This window comes from Sus scrofa, chromosome 4, assembly GCF_000003025.6.
Source record: "Sus scrofa isolate TJ Tabasco breed Duroc chromosome 4, Sscrofa11.1, whole genome shotgun sequence".
NCBI classification, from domain to species: domain Eukaryota; kingdom Metazoa; phylum Chordata; class Mammalia; order Artiodactyla; family Suidae; genus Sus; species Sus scrofa.
The window spans coordinates 120,982,642-121,004,640 of NC_010446.5; the positions used below are offsets into that span (position 1 = coordinate 120,982,642).

At 36.3% G+C, this 21,999-nt stretch overlaps 1 protein-coding gene across 4 annotated transcripts in view; it reads right to left on the reverse strand.

Annotated features, from left to right (window-relative positions):
- Positions 1 to 21,999, reverse strand: part of PTBP2 (polypyrimidine tract binding protein 2) — an 80,666-nt gene that overhangs the window by 21,431 nt on the left and 37,236 nt on the right. For all 4 annotated transcript variants that reach the window (XM_021090155.1, XM_021090154.1, XM_021090156.1 and 1 more), the window contains exons 5-8: positions 21,601 to 21,744; positions 15,340 to 15,504; positions 15,133 to 15,243; positions 4,049 to 4,244 (exon numbers count right to left, since the gene is read on the reverse strand). In XM_021090155.1, the coding sequence (XP_020945814.1) occupies positions 4,049 to 4,244; positions 15,133 to 15,243; positions 15,340 to 15,504; positions 21,601 to 21,744 (616 nt within the window). The remainder of the gene's footprint in view (positions 1 to 4,048; positions 4,245 to 15,132; positions 15,244 to 15,339; positions 15,505 to 21,600; positions 21,745 to 21,999) is intronic.

A 21,999-nucleotide genomic window follows, 5' to 3' on the forward strand; every position in this document is an offset into this window, starting at 1 on the left:
TACACATTTTACATGTTTTGCACATCCCATAGAAAGAATCCAGACAACCAACTCAAGGACTTGTAAACATCTAATAAGCATTTAAAAATTATAAACTAGCTCATAAAACAATAAAATTAAAAGTAATAACCTGACACATTCTTAGAAAATTAATATTGTAGCAAGTAGAAAATAATAATACTCAATCCTGGTAGGAGAAAAAGTAGAATAGTCAGCATCATATAACATTTATGTTAGTTTAAATAAACATCGCCATACTAGAAAGAAATTTGCAAAAAGCATCTGAAGATGTTAACACTTGTTTTGACCCAATGAGTCTAGTTCTAGTAATCTAATCTGAGAAACAAAAAAGTTATTTTAAGCGTTTGTCACAGTGCCATTTATATTAATAAAAAAGTATGAAAGTAGACTAAATGTCCAACATACTTCCAAAAGTATTATGTTATATACCCATTACCATGCTATGCAGCTATTAGAATTATCATTTTCCCAAAAATCCTCAGTAGAGTGACAGTTCAAATAAAATAGTAAATACAGGGTGATTCTGTACAAAATATCTATTTACATAGAAAAATAAGAACGACATCAAAATATAAGTGGCTATCTCTTAAATTCCACTATTTGATTTTTAAAACATAACTTACCTACTTCCAAAAACTATTTGAGGATATTTAAAATTTAAAAATCTGGGCATTCCCACTGTGGCACAGTGGGTTAAGAATCCAAATGCAGCGGCTTGGGTCACTGCAGGGGAAGGCAAGAGTTTGATCCCCAACACAGCACAGTGGGTTAAAGGATCCAGCATGCAGCGTACATCACATGCCACAGCTGTGGCTCAGATTCAATCCCTGGCCTGGGAACTTCCACCTGCTGTGAGTATAGCCATAAAAATTAAAAATAAATAATTAAACCCATTTATATGGGATGTAAAACCATAAAAACAGGTAAATGGTGAAGTTATTTACTAAAAGAAGATGAATTCACGTGTTTTCGCCACAAAATACTTTCCTTGTCCTCATCAGGAAGAGTGCAGAAACTGCAGGAATACTTCAGATACTGCAGCTTTGGTTCCGGACCACCACAATAAAGCAAGTATCATAGGAAAGTGAGCATTGCCATAACGTGAGTCATACAATTTGTTTAGTTTCCCAGTGCATATAAAGACTATGTTTACACTATATTGTAATCTGTTAAGTGTGCAAACAGCATTATGTCTAAAAAAACAATGTATATACCTTAGTTAAAAACATATTACTGCTAAAAGAATGCTACCCATCATCTGACAAGGGAGGGTTGCCATGGAACCTTCAATTTGCAAAAAAAAAAAAAAAAAAAAAGCATCTGCAAAGCACAATAAAATGAGGCGTGTCAGTATATATTAAAATATTCAAATATTCTACATAAGAGCCTGGAAGAAGACACCAAATTTATTTATTGGGAATGGAGCAAACTTTATTCACATTCTTTTAAAGCAAAATGTGCAGTACTTGAAAAATGACTTATAAAAGCACTGAACAAGACACAAGTTAGTTATGTCAGGGCTTCATAATCTTTCTTCAAAAAGACTTGTTATTACTTAAAAAAAAATCCACCAAGGCCATGAGCTTTCAAGGAAAAAAATGAATTACCTAGAAGAATCTAAGTGACTTCTAAACATGACTCCACCCAGAATCCAAATCACATACAAACTCATCTAACTATACTCAAATGTGTAAACACACATGGCTCACTGGGGTCCAAGGAAGTCATTATTACACTCCTATGTTTGACACTAGCTGAAGTTTCTTGCTATTTTACCCTTAAACTGTTTCTTTAATGACCTGCACATCAAATTTTAAACCTCTCAGAAACTATGAAATAAATTTTTGTTGCCATCTGCTTTGGTTATTTTAAGGATTAAATAATGATCTGCCAAGTACCTTTCAGAATGCCTAGAATCTAGAAGCTATTCAATAAATGCTGATGTTTTCTATAAAATAATTTCTATCAATAAAGAATTTAAGGAGTTCCCGTCGTGGCGCAGTGGTTAATGAATCCGACTAGGAACCATGAGGTTGCGGGTTCCGTCCCTGCCCTTGCTCAGTGGGTTAACGATCCGGCGTTGCCGTGAGCTGTGGTGTAGGTTGCAGACGCGGCTCGGATCCCACGTTGCTGTGGCTCTGGCGTAGGCCGGTGGCTACAGCTCCGATTCAACCCCTAGCCTGGGAACCTCCATATGCCGCGGGAGCAGCCCAAGAAATAGCAACAACAACAACAACAACAAAAGACAAAAAAAAAAAAAAAAAAATAAAGAATTTAAGAATCTACAGTAACAAGGCCATGTGTCATTCATTATTCCCTCACTTTTGACTTTACTTTTAAATATGGTACACTAGGAGTTTCCACTGTGGTGCAGTGGGTTAGGAATCCACTGCAGAGGCACGGGTTCAACCCATGGCCCAGTGCAGTGGGTTAAAGGACCCAGTGTTGCCACAGCTGCGATGTAGGTCGCAGGTGTGGCTTGGATTCAATCCCTGGCCCAGGAATGTCCATATGCTGTAGGTGCAGCCATAAAAATAAATACATAGATAGATTAAAAAAATATTTTCAAAAATGGTACATTATGAAAGAATCATTATCATTAACTTAGAAGCTAAGTTAAGGGAATAAAGGCTTAAATTACGCCCACACGGTGACACAGATTCTCTCGGGAAGAATGTTATCTCAAGATGAATATGGTCATGATAAACTACTATGACGTGTGCTAGATGTATCAGAAAATTAGAATAAAAGGTTAATTTTGTCTCAAGTTACCAAAATTAGGAGTTCCCGTCATGGCTCAATGGTTAACGAATCCGACTAGGAACCAGGAGGTTGCGAGTTCAATCCCTGGCCTTGCTCAGTGGGTTGAGGATCCGGCGTTGCCATGAGCTGTTGTGGTGTAGGTTGCAGATGTGGCTTGGATCCCGCGTTGCTGGGGCTGTGGCATAGGCCGGCGGCTACAGCTCCGATTAGACCCCTAGCCTGGGAACCTCCATATACCGCAGCAGCAGCCCAAGAAATGGCAAAAAGACAAACAAATAGATAAATAATTACCAAAATTAATTTCAAATACCAATTGCTTCTCTTGTACATTAGTATCTCTGTTCAAAGATGAATCACTTATATTACCTATTTACAAACGGCTAACACAAATGTTACATATCTACATAAATATCTAAGAATTACTTCATTATAATGCTTTTTCTTTTTTAATTGATGAACATAAACTAAACTCTAAGAACCAGTTTGTGACTCATCAATCTTGGGTTACATATGTACAGAAATTCTCACTTAAAGATAAGTTTCACAAACTTCAGGCACCAAAAATTTCCTGAATACATCAAATAAAAGGAAACTATAAAATTTCATCTTAGATTACAAATCACTTCACTTACTTTCGTTACAAAATAACATTTCCCCTTATTTTTTTCATCTTGACTCTGTCACTATTAGTTTCAAATTTTTATTTTTGGTTAGGTGGGTCAAATCCATTGTAGAACAGGCAAAATGTGATGTTCAAGACAAAATGCAATACCAAAATAAATTTTCTATAAAATTCTTTCTAGTTAAAATTGTTTTTAAGAGAAGCTATAATATGCTTTGAAAAAAATCCTTATACCTACTCCCAATACTTGTTGGGTCTGTTAACTTTCTGATTTCTGTGCAGTGTTAAATTAAAACAATTAGATTAGCCCTAAAGAATATGTACAGGGCCCTAGACAACATGACGTCAACTTTAAAGTATAAATATTTTATTCAAAACTCAACAGTATTTCTTCATTACAGCTTTTGTTTTGGGAGAGAAGATGAGAGTAGTAAAAGGAATATAACTGACATAATTTTAACTATTCTGATGAGTTTAGGTTTTTTTCTTGTAATAGCATTCATATGCCTTCTTACCTGAGAGGGAAAAAAAGTAACAATTTCTTAAATTCCGAAATGAGAGTCATTATACTTACTGGAATTTAACAGGCCCTCTCCCATTTGGCAAAATGGGAGAAAAGTGGTACAGACAATAAAATCATACCTAAGAGAGATGTCTCCTTGGCAAATGCTGCAGCAATAGCTGGGTCCAATGCAGGCTGTCCATCCCCAGATGGGAGATCAGGTCGAGTATAATCTCTACTTTTATCATTGTTGTATTTTACATTCAAATTCACGAGTTTGGAAAAATCAATCCTTAGGGTACAGCAAGCATTATAAATATTCTGACCATCTAGGGCCTGTAAAAGTAAACAAAGGTGTATCAGGAATCTTAAAAAATAAAAATTAATAAAAGTATAACTTTGACAATAAAACTCAACAATGAAAACCTGCACATGAAAGTCACCCGGAAAGGGATCAAATTCCATACTTTGTTCTTTGCTATCCCAGCTATACGTACATTGGTTTCCACAAATGTTACCTCCCTTAAATAGAAAGTGCTACTTTAATCCAAAATATATTCAGTTAAACATATGTGCTAATACCTTTAATTTTACAAAATCTGCAAATATTTTAATACAAAAAAACTAACAAGAGTCACCAAAGCAGTACCCTAACATTTGCATAATACTTTAAAGTAAACTTTATAATACACCTATTTTTTGCTGGATGGTAATACTTGTAAAAATTGTTATAGGTATAAGGTAACTTCTCGATGCCACATTAAATAAGGTGCCTCAAGACAAATATTACTATGATACATGATAGCAACTCCTATGAAACAGAGCAAAAACTATTATTTTCCTTAACCTGCAATGGTGGACCTGAATCAGAAAAACCCGTTGAATAAAAAAGTCCTATGTCATCCCAGGAAAGTTTTGGAATAGAAGAGCGCAATCCATGGAGTTGAAAGCCTACATTCAATTAGGTCATCGTGAGCAAGTTGTTTAACCTTTCTGAATCTTAGAATCTTTCTGCAGCTAGAAAACAGAGATGACAATAGCTACCATGCTTTCTCACAGGGTTACTGAGGTCTAGATAAAAGATCACATATGGAAAAGTGCATCATGAATTATAAAGGACTATGCTGCTGTTACAACTTTTATGTTTTTTTCTGTTCCTATATAATCACCATTTCTATTCCAGCTGGACAGAAGCCTGGAACAAACTAGAGAACAGGGGAATACACTGTTAATTTTTCATTAGAATAAACATTTACTGTGTCAAACAACAGTTCAGAAATGAAGAACATGTTTTAGCTCTATAAATCACCTCAAAAATGAAACAGTTCTTCTGATAACAGAACATGCGTAGATCAACGCTGATGCTTACACAGACCAAGACCTATTAGGTACATAAACACAGAACTATATAAAAAGTAGACCAATATATACATCACATTTGTATGACTTTTTTCTTTTTTTTTTGCTTTTTTAGGGCTGCACCCAAGGCATATGGAGGTTCCCAGGCTAGGGGTCCAACTGGAGCTACAGCTGCTGGCCTATGCTACAGACACAGCAACACGGGATCCAAGCTGTGTCTGTGACCTACACCACAGCCATGGCAACGCTGGACCCTTAGCCCACTGAGCGAGGCCAGGGATCAAACCTGCAACCTTAGGGTTCCTAGTCAGATTCGTTTCCAAAGGGCCACAATGGACATGCCCACTATATTTTTAAAAATCTTTTTAGGGCCACACCTGTGGCATATGGAGGTTCCCAAGCTAGGAGTTCAATCAGAGCTGTAACCACTGGCCTACGCCACAGCCACAGCCACGCCAGATCCTTAACCCACTGAATCAGGCATCAAACCTGCGTCTTCATGGAAGCTAGTCGGATTCATTTCCGCTGAGCCAGGATGGGAACTCCCCTGTATGACTATTTTAATTGCCATATTGTTGACCAAATAAAGTAACTAAAGCAAATTTAAAAATAGTCAAGAATGTCCTGTTATGGAAAAAGCCTCTATAACTGCTTAAGTATATAGAGCTTGTAATTAAAATATTCCCACTCTGAAAGAAAACTCTTTAATATACAAAACTGAGTTTTACATGAATATATTTACCAAGCTAAAAACTAATCTAAAAACACAAGTTCACCTAGTTCAATACAATACTGGTGAAAACTCACTTAAAAGGATTACATACACATCAGGATTTGAATTATATTTGAATTAGGGAAGGTACCTATCATCACATGAGAATGAAAGCCGAGGACCAACTCTCTCAGCCAGAGTAATTAAGTATTAATTCAATTCTCTGCTGTAAAGGCAAACAAAGCACTGAAAATAGGTCTTCCCTTACTCATTCCTATAGGGAAAATGCTAAGGCACCTAACAGAATCACTGTCTCGACCCAATATACGAATATCGAAAGATGAGCAGAAAAATTCACTCTTGGGTAACTATTTCAATAGTATCATACAAAAAAAATCTGATGTAAGAAAAGACCTGGTTTGGGGTCATAGGACCTAGATCAATGCAAAGAGTAAAGTACTGATACAGAATTACTATCTTCACAACAAGGAGTTTCTTTGGAGCCGAATTCTCTTAAAGAGGCTGAGTGCCGAGTATCTGCAATGAATACGCTAAATGTTAAGAGAGCCTTCTAGAAACATTCGACATTCTTCTAATTAAAAAAAAACAAAATTATGTAGACCGAAGATACATAGTATAACAAAGATACAAGAGTTAGAGAAATCAGCAAACAATGTAAATGAAAACTGCCTATTAGCAACAGAAGAGAGGAACAAGAGCTGAAAACATAAGGAAAGAAGTCTAGGTACTGTCAATAGTTGGTGGAGGTTAAGATGACTACAAATGAGCTAAACAGAAAAAATTAAACTATATATGCAATATTTCTGACAGTTAAAGCTCAAGTTAATTTGCAGAAAGACTTCTCGAATTTGTCTATGCAAAGGGAAAGTTTGAAGAGTACACAAAAACATCAGGAAAAGATAAACACAGTAAAGACATAGGACGCATAGTTAACAACAGAGTGAAACACGGCATATAGACTGAAAACAGGAAAAGCCACATTGAAACTACTTCCGTTATATGTCAATGTTTACTATAACCTATGTATCAATTTTCTTGGCGATTGCTGGGGGTGGGGGTTAAAGGTTTAGCACTTGCTCAAGGGAATCTTTTAAATTCTTTGAATATCTAACTTCAGCTAGTCATGAAAAATTTCAAAATCAAGAACAAAAAGTTTCATTATATTAATAATACTTTAATTTGCATTTCTCTTATAATCAGCAATGATGAGCATTTTTTCATGTGTTTGTTGGCCATCTGTATATCTTTGGAGAAATGTCTTTTGCCCATTTTTCCATTGATTGATTGGCTTTTTTGCTGTTGGATTGTGTAAGTTGTTTATATATTCTAGAGATTAAGCCCTTGTCCGTTGCATCATTTGAAACTATTTTCTCCCATTCTGTAAGTTGTCTTTTTGTTTTCTTTTTGGTTTCCTTTGCTGTGCAAAAGCTTTTCAGTTTGATTAGGTCCCATGGGTTTATTTTTGCTCTAATTTCTATTGCTTTGGGAGACTGACCTGAGAAAATATTCATGATGTTGATGTCAGAGAGTGTTTTGCCTATGTTTTCTTCTAGGAGTTTGATGGTGTCCTGTCGTATATTTAAGTCTTTCAGCCATTTTGAGTTTATTTTTGTGCATGGTGTGAGGGTGTGTTCCATGAGATACCACCTCACACCAGTCAGAATGGCCATCATTAATAAATCCACAAATAACAAGTGCTGGAGGAGCTGTGGAGAAAGGGAACCCTCCTGCACTGCTGGTGGGAATGTAAACTGGTACAGCCACTATGGAGAACAGTTTGGAGATACCTTAGAAATCTATACATAGAACTTCCATATGACCCCGCAATCCCACTCTTGGGCATCTATCTGGACAAAACTCTACTTAAAAGAGACACATGCACCCGCATGTTCATTGCAGCACTATTCACAATAGCCAAGACATGGAAACAACCCAAATGTCCATCGACAGATGATTGGATTCGGAAGATGTGGTATATATACACCATGGAATAGCACTCAGCCATAAAAAAGAATGACATAATGCCATTTGCAGCAACATGGATGGAACTAGAGAATCTCATCCTGAGTGAAATGAGCCAGAAAGACAAAGATAAATACCATATGATATCACTTATTACTGGAATCTAATATCCAGCACAAATGAACATCTCCTCAGAAAAGAAAATCATGGACTTGGAGAAAAGACTGTGGCTGCCTGATGGGAGGGGGAGGGAGTGGGAGGGATCGGGAGCTTGGGCTTATCAGACACAACCTAGAATAGATATACAAGGAGATCCTGCTGAATAGCATTGAGAACTTTGTCTAGATACTCATGTTGCAACAGAACAAAGGGTGGGGGGAAAACTGTAATTGTAATGTATACATGTGAGGATAACCTGACCCCCTTGCTGTACAGTGGGAAAATAAAAAAATTAAAAATAATAATAATAATAATACTTTGGACCAATTTACTTCCCAACATAAATACCACCCCAGATTAGATCATGCAGGGTTTTCCTAAAACATCCCCAAATCATTAATTTCATCATAAATCCTCCAATGACATGAATGTGGAATATACAGATTGTTAAGCACAAAAAAGGCTAAACAGAATTAAGCAGATGTCAAAGAGAATCTGCCCAAGAAAACAGAAAAGGAAATTTCATTAGTTTTCTCAAAGAATCTGCATAAAGCAGTAAGTATCAAGTAAGAAGAAATGAATGACATGTTCTTACTGCTGCAAATATTTTACCTAATGTTTACATATTTTTACTATTAGTAACTAATGAATCCATTGCATGTTAAAATAAGAGTGACCATTATAAAAGGACTGCCAAAAGACACAGTGTCATGTCCAGCGTCAACTGTGCACATTCCTAATAGAAACAGGCAATATTCCTATAACAAGGTCCTACTGTATTTAGGGGACAGGGGACTCTATTCATGGGGAACATACTCAATACCTGTGATAAACCATAGCAAAAATATGAAAAACATACATGTATAACTGAGCCACTCTGCTATACAGCAGAAAACATACATGTATAACTGAGCCACTCTGCTATACAGCAGAAATTATACACTCTGCTAAATTAACTGTACTTAGGTAAAATAAAAAAAGCAACACTACTACTGAAAAGCTGTCTCTAATAACATATAAACAAACAGGTATTTTCTACCACATGTGTTATAACTTCAGAACTGTATAAAACAACTTTTAAAAGTACAGGTGAAAAGGAGGTTAATTCTATTTCTCGAAAATATGGAAACTGAAAGAATCTTTGTTTGCCCAAATCTTTGTTTGCCCAATACACTGCTTGCCAATAAACAAGATTTCTGAAAAAGGCATTAGGGTATTTTCTTTAATAAATGTGAGGATCATTTAAAACAATTTACTTTCTATTTGATAATTACGATTGCTACTATCACTTGTGATCACCGCCCTAAATGCCAACCCTCAACATACACAGCATTACCTTTTATGTTGACCTACGTTTTTTTTTTGCTTTTGTTTTTTTTGGGGGGGCCGCACCTGCAGCACATAGAGGTTTCCAGCCTAGAGGCTGAATTGGAGCAGTAGCTGCTGGCCTATGCCACAGCCACACCAGATCCGAGCCAAGTCTTCAACAGACACCACACCTCACAGCAACACCAAATCCTTAACCCACTGAGCAAGGCCAGGGATTGAACCTGTGTCCTCGTGAATGCTAGTCAGATTCATTTCTGCTGAGCCATGACAAAAACTACGACTTGGCTTTTTAAAGAGTCTAGACTGTAACAGACATCAACCTCAGGACAAATTTGGGAGATGGGTTACATTTTTCCCCTTCTATCCTCACTAATAAAACTCCACTGTTGGTATGTTTTCTGAGTTGCTATTCTCTTATAAAGCAAAATGCTACAGGGAAAGAATTCCAATTAACTGAAAGTAACTGCCAAAGATCATAACCTAGAATATGGAAGGAGTCTGGTTGGCTCTGTCACTCAAGCTACCTGTACATGGCAGATTCTCAGGGCTTTCAAAACAAAACAAGACAAAACAAAGAGTAGTGGGCTCCCAAAGACTGTTAGTTCAGGATGGCCTAAGAGCCCCATTTTTTATAAGCAATCTATATGATAAGAATGTAGATAGGCTCTGGATCATACTTTAAATACTATAAATTCTCTTCCCCAAAAACCTAAAGGTACACTTTGCCTGCTAAATGAATATTCAGTGCATAAATGATATTTTTTTCATTCTCTCATTCATATGAACTATCACTGCAGAAACAGAGAGGAAGGCTTGAAGTTCCCTTCACAAACTTATTCCTTATCTATAAATTTTAGATGACCTCAACTGCTTTAACAAGCATAAAAACATAGCAACTGAATCACAAAGTTTAGAACCAACTCATTTTATAATGTACATCAATAACTGCTAGGCGTGAAGAAATCTATAGCAAACCAGATGCTGGGAAAGTTGTGACACAGCTTGAGTAAGTCCAATACCTACAATACACCATACACTGTGCCGGGTTCTAGGAACATAGCAGAGAACAAAGCAGACATGATACCTACTCTTATATAACTTGGAGTCCAACGGAAAAATATATTTAACAAATATATAAATGTAATGTGTGGCAGTGAGAACTAAGAAAGGAAGGTATCTAATCTAGTTCAAAGTTTACAGATGATCTAAGAAGAGACTTCAAATCTGAGGGGCATAAAGAGCTAAGAAAAAATTTTAGCAAGTAAAAGAGCAAGCTGTGAGCTTATGAGATCTGAGAAAATACAGCATACACAAGCACAAACATAAGTTTGATATACTTAGAGGTAGGAGATGAGACTGGAGAGTCAAGACTTGGGGTTTTGTCAGCTTTGTTGAGGAAGGAGGACTTTACACTAAGGACAAAAATCAGGGAGTTCCCGTCGTGGCTCAGTGGTTAACGAACCCGACTAGTATCCCTCAGGACAGAGGGTCAATCCCTGACCTTGCTCAGTGGGTTAAGTATCCAGCATTGCCGTGAGGTGTGGTGTCATTCGCTGACATAGCTTGGATCTGGCATTGCTGTGGCATAGGCGAGCAGCTGTAGCTCCAATCTGACCCCTGACCTGGGAATTTTCATATGCCATGGGTGGGCCCTGAAAAAAGACCAAAAAGCAAACAAACAAACAAAAAAACCCAAAGCATTCACTGAAGGGCACTGAGAAAGGAAGAAAGGAAGAAATACAACTTTAAGTTGAGATCATTCTTAATATTCAAAGTGGTGAGTTTAGTCAGAAAGCCAATGAAGCACAGATTTAAGAGAGGATGGCTTGAAACAGTACTACTGGTTCATACACTAGCAGCCCAGGTCACTCCGCATGAAGAGGAGTTTGCGTCAGAATTTATATCAACATCAGGAGTTCCCATTGTGGCTCAGCGGAAACGAATCTGACTAGTGTCCATGAGAACACAGGTTCAATCCCGGCTAAGAATCCGGCATTGCTACGAGCCGTGGTGTAGGCTGGCAGCTGCTGCTCTGATTCGAGATTCGATCTGTAGACTGGGAACCTCAATACGCCCCAGGTGCAGCCCTAAAAAAGACAAAAAAAAAAAAAAAATTTAAATCAACATCGACACTAAATACAGTACAGCCAAAAATATGCTGATTTGTGTTTTGGTACAAGCTCCTTGTAGCCTCAGATACCAGAAATTTGACTAACTTAAACTACAGTGATGGCAAGAGAGTTGAAGACAAAAGGATAGATTCAATAGAAATTTAGGATCTAGACTCAATAAGATTTGATGATAGGCTGAAAGGAAGAGGAAAAAAAATTTAGTATTTCTTGGCTTCTTAGATTGATTGGTACCTTGACCTTTCATAAAGGAAAATACCAGAGGTTGAAGGATTTTTTATATGTATCTTTGGGGAGGGTGGTGGCAGGGGTAAGAGAGTTTACTTGAACATGCTGAGTCTGTTCGAGTGCCCCACAGTCCACAGGGTTCCTACCCTGGGTCTCCTAGAAGGGGTCTGAGCTAGAAGAGTCATGTGAGTTCTGTCAGAATCACAAAGGTGCAACTGAGCTATGAGGACAGGTGAGGTCCCCCTGGCAGAAGAGGGATGAAAAAAGAAAGAAGTCAGAGAGGTGGGATAAATCTAGATGAGAAGTGTCAGAGACCAGGAGAAAAGAACATTTTTAAGAAAGGGAATAGCTCAGTGTCAAGTGCTACCTAGAGGACAGGCAGATAATTCTGCTGACATCTGGCTACTCCAGTGATCACTGGTGACCCTGGGAAGAACAACTTGGGTAAATGGAGGCTAAAACCAAAGCACAATCATTAAAGAAAGAAGAGAGGAGAGTAAGTGTCATCAGCAAGCAAAGACAGCTTTACTTAAGAAGTGTGGTTATACGAAAAGGGAGAAGAAACAAGGGGATACGAGGACAGATATGTGGAATTAAGGATAAATTCATTTAAAAAATGAGAGACACTTAAGTATACCTGAAATACTAGGTGGCCAAAGTAGAGAAAAATATAACAGAGAGAGAAAGAAAGATAGTGCAAAGGCTCTCAGGCAGAGAGAATGGGATCTGGTGTCTACCAGCCTTAGAAATATCTATGCCTTTATTTAGAAGATATGTATGGGTATAAGTAGATTTTTGTGAGACTATGTGGGTATAAGTAGATTTTGCGAGAAAAGCTGATGGACTTTCCATTTGACAGTTTCTATTTTTACAGAGAAGCAGTAGGCAAGGTCATAAGAAAGAGTGAAGAGAGACTTGATGCAAAGAGAAATTTCCATCTGATACAGTCATTGTGAAAAATGGGAGAACATGCTGACTGAAGAAATATGGTGAGATTTTTCAAGCAGAGTAGAGGGCCTATTTACAGCTGGTGCTGATGAATTTAAACTGGTACCAACTGCTTAGATTATGTAGTTATTCTCTAGGCACACTCAACAGTCCAGATAAAAGCATGAAGAAAAATTACTAGAGTCATCAAAAGTGTATGTTTGAAGGAGTTCCTGTCGTGGCTCAGTATTAACGAACCCGACTAGTATCCATGAGGATGCAGGTTCGATCCCTGTGTTTTCATGAGCTGTGGTGTAAGTCGCAGCTGCAGCTTGGTTCCTGCGTGGCTGTGGCTGTGGCCAGCAGCTGCAGCTCTAATTAACCTTTAGCCTGGGAACTTCTGTATGCCATGGGTGCGGCTCTGGATTATAATGGAGCAAGCAAGTTTAGAAAACAAACTCCTTTTTTCTTTTCTAAAATGTGAAATATAATTGAGTTCAGATACCAGAATAAAAACTTGGTAAATTATAATCACCTAATTTCTTAGAATAACAATTGTAGATCTTTGTAGAAAAGTCCCAAGTGAGTTTATATAAACATTCACAAGACCTATAGTTTAATGCTTGCAATCTATGCAGAGAAGATTGGTTAAATGAAAACCTCAAATACTGGAAGATATATATAAACTACTTTCCCCACTGAATTATATAGCCCCAATGTAGTATAATTCCAATTCAAATTTCATTTCATTGGTCCGTTACCAAATAGTCTTCTGGATCAGAAGGGAATTGCAAAAATATATTCCACGTTAAGAAAAACATGCACTATATTTAGATTTGTTTGAAGCTATGAAAATTGCCGAGAACATGGCTTCTAGACTGTCTGCTATTGATCAAACCTCATACCACAATGATTTTGGTAACCCTTTAAATATAAATATCTCCAAAGGTGGAGGGCTGCAGCATGTTTACAATTATTTTGATAAAAAGAACTCTAGTTAACTTATTCCTGGAAAGAGAAATATAATAAGATCATGCAAACTGGGAACCAGTGAGTAGCAACACTGAGAAAAGTAGACTAAAAAATGTCTGCCTTAAAGATGGTGTATTTTATAAGTAATTTACCTCTTTAAATCTTAGCACCCCTTGGAGTTCCTATTGTGGTTCGGTGGTTAATGAATCCAAATAGGAACCATGAGGTTGCAGGTTCGATCCCTGGCCTTGCTCAGTGGGTTAAGGATCTGGTGTTGCTGTGGCTGTGGCGTAGGCCGGTGGCTACAGTTCCAATTGGACCCCTAGCCTGGGAACCTCCATATGCCGCGGCAGCGGCCCAAGAAATGGCAAAAAGACAAAAAAAGAAAAAATCTTAGCATCCCTTTGTAACATAAGAAAAAATCCTGTTCTATTTACAAAATAGTCAGAAAAAATGAGCTAACAACACTGGGTAAGCCATTTCAATTATGTTATTATTACTAGTATAGCATTTCTGCTACCTGAAGCTATTTTGGATCCCCAAATGAGATTCTCAGGGTGGAATGCAATGAAACAATAATTAAAAATGGTCTGGTACCAAACAAGCTATCCTGATCTGGAGGAAGCAATGAAGTAATAGTCAATAATTACTCTGAAAGTAAAAGGATGACAGGGAGAAAGGAGGTTAGAACAATTTAAACAGACAGTTGATTTAATTGTTTAATAACAATGGTATAGTAATAAACGTTTAATGGTTTAATAATGAAATAATAACAATGAGATAATATGGCATAAGAAGTTAAAGCGACAGAAAAAGGTAGATTTAAATAAGACACCTAGACAGAAGACGAAGCATTTAGAAGCAAAGAGGTGGTATGTAGTTTTTAATGATAGCCATGACATGGGTAGATTTTACTACTTTTGAATAGTTTCTTACTCTTCAAATATAGCAACTAAAAGGTAAGTGAAGTGAATAAAAAGGAGACTAGGGACTTATTGAGAAAACTTAAAAATATTTTAAAAAAATACTGGAAGTAAACTGAGAGCCTATAAAAGCATCTGAGCAACATATTGTATTAATATATTTCAGCCAAACTACCTTATAGCTAAATTAATTACTTTGAAACTTCTACTGTAAAACTTAAAATCTTAAATACAGGTATGCATGTACATCAAACAAAAACACAAAATACAAGCCTATATTATAGATACCTACAAATATGTACATTGTTAAAAATAAACATTTTTTATTACTAGGTTTTTCTAACATTATCTTAATGACAGCAATCTGTGTCATTTAAAATGCTATACGGTACTAAGTTACACCAGTATTAATAGCATTAGCTATATACATAGATATGGGGATATATATAAATAAATATTGGCTGCTGAAAATTACCATAATCTCAATAAAAAGCTAGACTTACTAGTTTTGCTTGCTGAGCATTTACTGGATCACCATACTGGAGGAGAGCTTGAAACTGGTTATTTTTTGTAAATGTGATTATCTTCAATACAGCACCAAACTTAGAAAATATCTGTTGAGACATTAAAAATCAATTAAAACAAATTTTATCTACTATATTATTATTTCTCCAATTTACAGATGAATATTGAAATTAAATTAAACTTACTTGGTGAAGAACATCAAGTGTTACAGGGTAATACATGTTGTCAATAATTATTCTAAGTACTGGACTCTGGGCTGGAGTCACTGCACTCTCACTAACTGTGGTGCCGCTAAGAGGAGTATTTGCTGTCTGGACAGCCGTCACAGCTTGAAGAACTGCTTGAGCACGCTGAAAATCCAAAGACAAGCACCTTAGAAACACTATCCGTATCTTTAGGTGAAGATATACTTTGCTACATGTTACGCCATTAGTTCAATTATTTCCTAGAACATATCTAGATTAAATAAATACTTTTGAGCACCTGCCATGAGCCAGGTTTTGTCTGTTTATAACTCAAGTATTCTACTAGTATTTATTTCAAAATAATCATCTAAGGTTTGGGATGAATGCTGAACAAGAAAAGATAGGCCATGTAATTCATCCCAAGAGAACAAGATATAGTTTGACACACTCATATTAACAGAAAATGTTTTATTTTAAACAGAAACTTTCAGAAACAAAATTTTAATCTAATATTATTCACTCCATAAAAAAAGACACATGGTAAACCACAACAAGGGGAGATTTATCCAAAAGAACTCCCATAAAGCTTATTATTTCTAATAAATCCTAAATAGGAACATTCAGATACAAATCAAGCCTTTTTCTTCAAACTAGTATAACTTCTGAATCTAAATTAAAGCAGAAATTGATGTATGCCATAGTACAAAACCACAGAAATTTCAGGAATGCTTCAAGATAAAATATGAAGAATTATTTTTCCATACATGAATGCACAATTTTCTTATGTACGACTAATAAGATATTGCTAATTGAACCATGACAGACCATCTTGATTTGAGATTTTAAAATGTGAAAATACATATGGAATTGAAAAAATACAGAATTTTTAGGAAATCTGTCAACTAAATATATTAAATGCCTTCAAAAGACTACCCTTATTACTATTATGCCTTTCCTATTATTACTGGCAGATTCACTGATAAGGAAATAGTATCTTCCCACCTTATCTGGGGTCAGAAAACCTATATAAAGGCAAAGAACAGTTAAATATAATGATGACAAATACCTCTACACTGCTCTACAGTTTGAAAAGAGCTGTACTGGCAGATGAATAGGATAATAAAGCACAGTGATGAATGAAAAAGGACAGCACAAAATGAGGACACTTATGAGAATAAAGAATGATCAGTGCTTGTTTCGGCAGTTCATACACTAAAATTGGAACAATACAGAGAAGATTAGCATGGACCTATGCAAACATAACCCCCAAATTCATGAAGTGTTACATTTCTGGGGAACCTATTACTAATGGTGGTGGTAGTAATCATTCTGCAATATATCAAATCAACAAGCTACAGGCCTTAAAACTCACACCAGGTCATCTACCAATCATACTCCATAAAGGTGTAGAGGATGGTCATTTCAGTAAACTATTCCATAACCAGGATACCATATGGCTTGCTACTCAAAGAAATCACATACTCATCTAGTCAAACTTCACCACCTAAATGTTAATTATGATCTGTAAACTGAAGTTAGCCAAAGTGACTCATTAATTCAAATCCAACATTTTGAAACAAATATTTTTTAGAAAGATACATTTATACCATTATAGAGAATAGTTATAAAAAAAGAGATAAAAGGATTTCTAGAGCAATGTTTAATTTAAATATCTAATATATTTGACCCAATACATATTTATTATTTTAAGCACTCACTGCAATGTCACTTTCTTCATTAGTGAACATGTCTTTACATAACGTTTATTATAACAAGCATGGAACTATCACAACTTTGAACAACTCTAGCATTTGCTACTTCATATAACGGAATGTCTTTTTAAAACAGGAATCGCATGAGCATGGAATACTACACAAACAGTACGAAAAGTTATGTTTCTTCTGGAACCCAGGCACCCTGGCTGCTTTACCCTACACACCCTCACCAATATTACCTTGGGTATCCTTCCAGGGACATCCACATAGACACGTATATATGTACTCTACACAAGCACATAAGTACTTGATTAGCTACTGCATACTTGTCTTTCCAATACTAGTCATTGTTCTCCATCTCCATTTTTACCTTAATAATTATGTTCTTCATTATCATTAACAAGTATCTTCATACATTTTTAAAAAATGGGGCAGAGATGGCTTGCCAATCTAGATTTTATTAACTTTCATACTGAAAGCAATCATAAACGAAGGACACAAACTGTAAGCGTATACAGCTCAATATTACAAATTGAACATATCTATGAAAGGACTATCTAGATTTAAAAAGAGAACATTACCAGCACTCCAGAAGCCGCACACACGCGTTCTCCCAATTATATAAATGGAATTCTGCAGTATGTGTTCTACTTTGGTCTAGCTTCTTGCAATTAACATGGTTTTTATGATAATCATCCAAGTTCTGGAGGCACCAGTAGCTTATTAATTCTTTTTACTGACAATAACCTAGTCAATGAATATACCACAACACATTCTACTGCTGCTGAACGTACGGATCGCTTCCAGCTTTGGGTTTCACAGTGTGTGCTGTCAACTTTCTCATACCTATCTTTCGACACACACACGTGTTTTCTCAGGTATGTAACTAGTAGAATTACTAAATCAAAGATTATGTGTATGTTTAGCTTAAGTAGATATTTCAAGGTTTTAAAAACAATTCTATCAATTTATATTCCCATCACTTGAGTTCAAGTTTCTCTACACTGTTCCAACATTTGGTATTACCTGTCTTAATTTTAGCCAATATGGTAGTACACAGCAATATCTCAGTGATTTTAATTTGTATTAAAGGTTCTTAATCCAAACCTAATTCACTCTCTACATCAGAGGATGGCTTTGAGGCAAACTAGCTAATGGGAAACCTGAGAGTGCCTACCAACTTGGCCATGCAACATGCTAAATAGAAAGGTGATGCAATGGCAGGCGGGCCACAACAGTGCAGGCAAAAGTGTCAGCACAGAAACACAAAGGCCTCAAAATACAATATATGAGAAAGCATACTGGATTACAGAACCTACAATTACTATTGGGATGGAAGCATACTCAAATAACAGTGGGAGGAGCCGTAAGACAGAATAAGTAATCATCTCAGAAAGGGCCTTTATCTTGAGCAAGGAAAAGATCTGAAGATTTGCTGCAGGAGGATAACTCAGATTTGTGCATTTAGAAAGACAGACACACACACACACAGAGCTGTACTGGTAAGAAAGAATTTAAGAGGAAAATTACGAAAGGAGACCAGTAAGAGAGCTATTATATATAATATAGCCAAGAGCTGACTGTATCTCAGCTGTTGAAGTAGCAAGAAAGAAGAAATCTAGGCAGACACTGAGAAGAGTGAATTCAATGGACTTGATGATTTGATGAAAGGTTATGGAGGAACTCACGGTTGACACACACATTTGTTTCTTCTATTACAAAACCCTATTACAATGCCTATAAATGAATACAAAATGGAATAAACACAGACACAGACGAGAGAAGGTCATCACTGAGAATAATTTTATCAAATCCTGAAACACAGAAAATGAATGGAACTAAATGGACAGATGACACAGTGGACATGTACCAAACAGGGTTTGCACTGCTAGCAGCCACAGGAATCAGATTAGAAATTGGCAGGTACACAGGAGGAGGGAGAAGGTGAAAGAGTTAACAGGGTTAAAAGAGTTAACAGAAAGTCTAGCTAACAAACAGCTCAGTTCCTCTCCCCCTACCCCACACCCTTTAATAGTGAAATAGCAAAAATAAAGGCAATGACCAAATGCTTCCTTAAAAGAACAGAAATTCTAAAGGAAGTTTCACTGGCCAAGAATGAAGGCTTCTTTGGCATTTGGGAGAATCCCAGCTTAGTATCCAACTCCTTATTACCTTACTCTAGAGGAAAACATGCAAGTGTCAAAAGACCTAATCATCCAATCTGAAATATAAACAAACAATGAGGGTGGGTAGGAGGGAGACAGGGAAAGAGAGAACAAGATAAACATAATAGCTAATACTAACGAAATTAGGAGATACAGTCAAGTATTTTAAAAAATACAATTATTAACTGTAAAGAATGACTAACTGCAATTAAAAAGGATGATCAAAGAAAAAGAGATTTTGAAAATCAAAAACACGGCTGTCAGAAAAAGTTTTTTCAACAGAAGGAGTACTGTATTGATTGTCCCCTGTGTCTGGAATAATCCAAACTGTAATTACTAAGTGGTTATTCTCCAACCACTTTGAAATGTGCTCCCTAAATATCACTTCCTAATAGGACTTTCACTTGTTAGCCTATTTAAAATTACTAATCCCCCTCCCCTACATACATCTATCTATAGATGCCTTGTCTTTGTCCTGTACACATCATTTTCATTTCAATCTTTTAAAATGAGAATGCATTCACTAATTACTGAAAATTCTAACATGTAAAATAAAACTGGGATGTCAAATGCCATTTTTAACTTAAAGTAAAAAGAATACAGAATAGACATTTTTCTTTTGGTATTATTCCTTATGCTAAATTCTGAGTACAACATCTAGTTCAAAAGAAATTTTTAAAAAAAATATATTTTTTGCTGCACTCGCAGCATGTGAAAGTTCCTAGGCCAGGGATCAAATGAACTCACGCCACACTTGCAACCTATGCCACAGCTGGGCAACAACAGATCCTGTAACCCAGTGTGCTACAAGGGACTTCCAAAGAAATAAAGATTATTATCAAATTAAAAAAAACAAAAAACCTGAAATTTTACCCTGAACTGTTAGACAAAAAGTTCTATAAGCTTCTTTTCCATAAGCTATCAAAACGATCTTATTCTTTACAAAAGTTAAAATCCATAAGGAATTATTTTCCATTTAATTTTCAACATGAACCAGAGACAGAGTTTACTAAAACAGAAAGTATACTTAGCTAAAAACTACATTAAAAGAGCTCAAGTTTTTAGAACAGTTTTTATTGTAATCCTATGAATTTGTATCTAAAACCATTCTTATACTTTTTCTAAAAAATATTAATTTTAAACAGTATCTTCCATATCACGTTTTTAAAAAATCAATACATTCACATATTCTCAATTCTTGAATCCCCCTGGACATCCCAAAGGAAAACCATTAACATATCTCCAACAGGAATTTTTCCACAAGAAATTAAGACCAATAAAAAGTCAAATAAGGAGTTCCTGTCATGGCTCAGCAGACACGAATCTGACAAGCATCCATGAGGATGCAGGTTCGATCCCTGGCCTCACTCAGTGGGTTAAAGATCTGGCGTCGCCATGAGCTGTGGTGTATAGGTCAGACTCGGCTCTGACCTGGCACTGCTATGGCTGTGGTGTAGGCCGGCAGCTATAGCTCCAATTCGCCCCCTAGCCTGGGAACCTCCATATGCTGCAGGTACAGCCCTAAAAAGACAAAAAAAAAAAAAAAAAAAAGTCAAATAACCAAAGGCACTGAATTTCATGCACTAAAGTCTAAGAAGCAGAGCTGTATAAATAGTTTATGGAGTTCCCGGCGTGGCTCAGTGGTTAATGAACCTGACCATCATTCATACACAGGTTCTATCCCTGGCCTCACTCAGTGGGTTAGGATCCAGCGTAGCTGTAAGCTGCAGTGTAGGTCGCAGATGTGGCTCAGATCTGGTGTTGCTGTGGCATAGGCCCGTGGCTACAGCTATGACTGGACCCCTAGCCTGGGAACCTCCATGTGCCATGCCTAAAAGACAAAAAAAAAAAAAAAGTTTATGCTGAAGTCCCTACCTCATAGCTTCTATACAAAAACTTTAATCTGCATAAAGAAAACGAACACTACCTAGAAAAGATTTATAAGGAGATCCTGCTGAATAGCATTGAGAACTATGTCTAGATACTCATGTCGCAACAGAAGAAAGGGTGGGGGAAAAAACTGTAACTGCAATGTATACATCTAAGGATGACCTGACCCCCTTGCTGTACAGTGGGAAAATAATAAAAAAAAAAAAAAAAAAAAAAGAAAACGAACACTGTGACAGATCTTAAAAGCACTGAAAAAAAATACCATTTAACTAATTTACCCAGTACTAATTTAAAATACGAAAGCATCTGACTGTACATATCTCTTCTAAGTTAACGTAATATTTAATACTTAGGAACATACTGCGAAAAAAACAAGAATATACCCAAAGAAAAATCTTCTTAATGGTTCAATTTCTTATTTTCTGTTAATATGTTTATGAGATTCTTAATATGTTCTAGGCCGTTTTATTGATGTACCTACATATACTCACTTGGTTTAATGTATTATCTGTTTTTAGTTCTTTGTGATTAGAGTACTGGATATAAATCGGTTGGTTACGAAGATGAGGTGTCACAGCAGAATAGTAATTAACCATAGTTATAGCTGCTTCCTCTGTTGCTAGCTCCAAAAATGCCTGAAAATTTAAATACAAAATTTTACTGCCATGAATTAAAATTGAATAAACTTCAATTATCTGCTTAATCTATCCAGCTCCTTAGAAAAATCACTATCTAAAACATAAACTGTCAAGTCACATTCAGATGCTCTAGTAGGTAGAATCAGAAATCCTTTATTCAAGTTTTGATACACAATTAAAGGTAACCTCAGAAGAAAGCTCTTTGCATATACAGTACTTCTGCCTTCCACCTGATCTTTCTGTACACTGCAA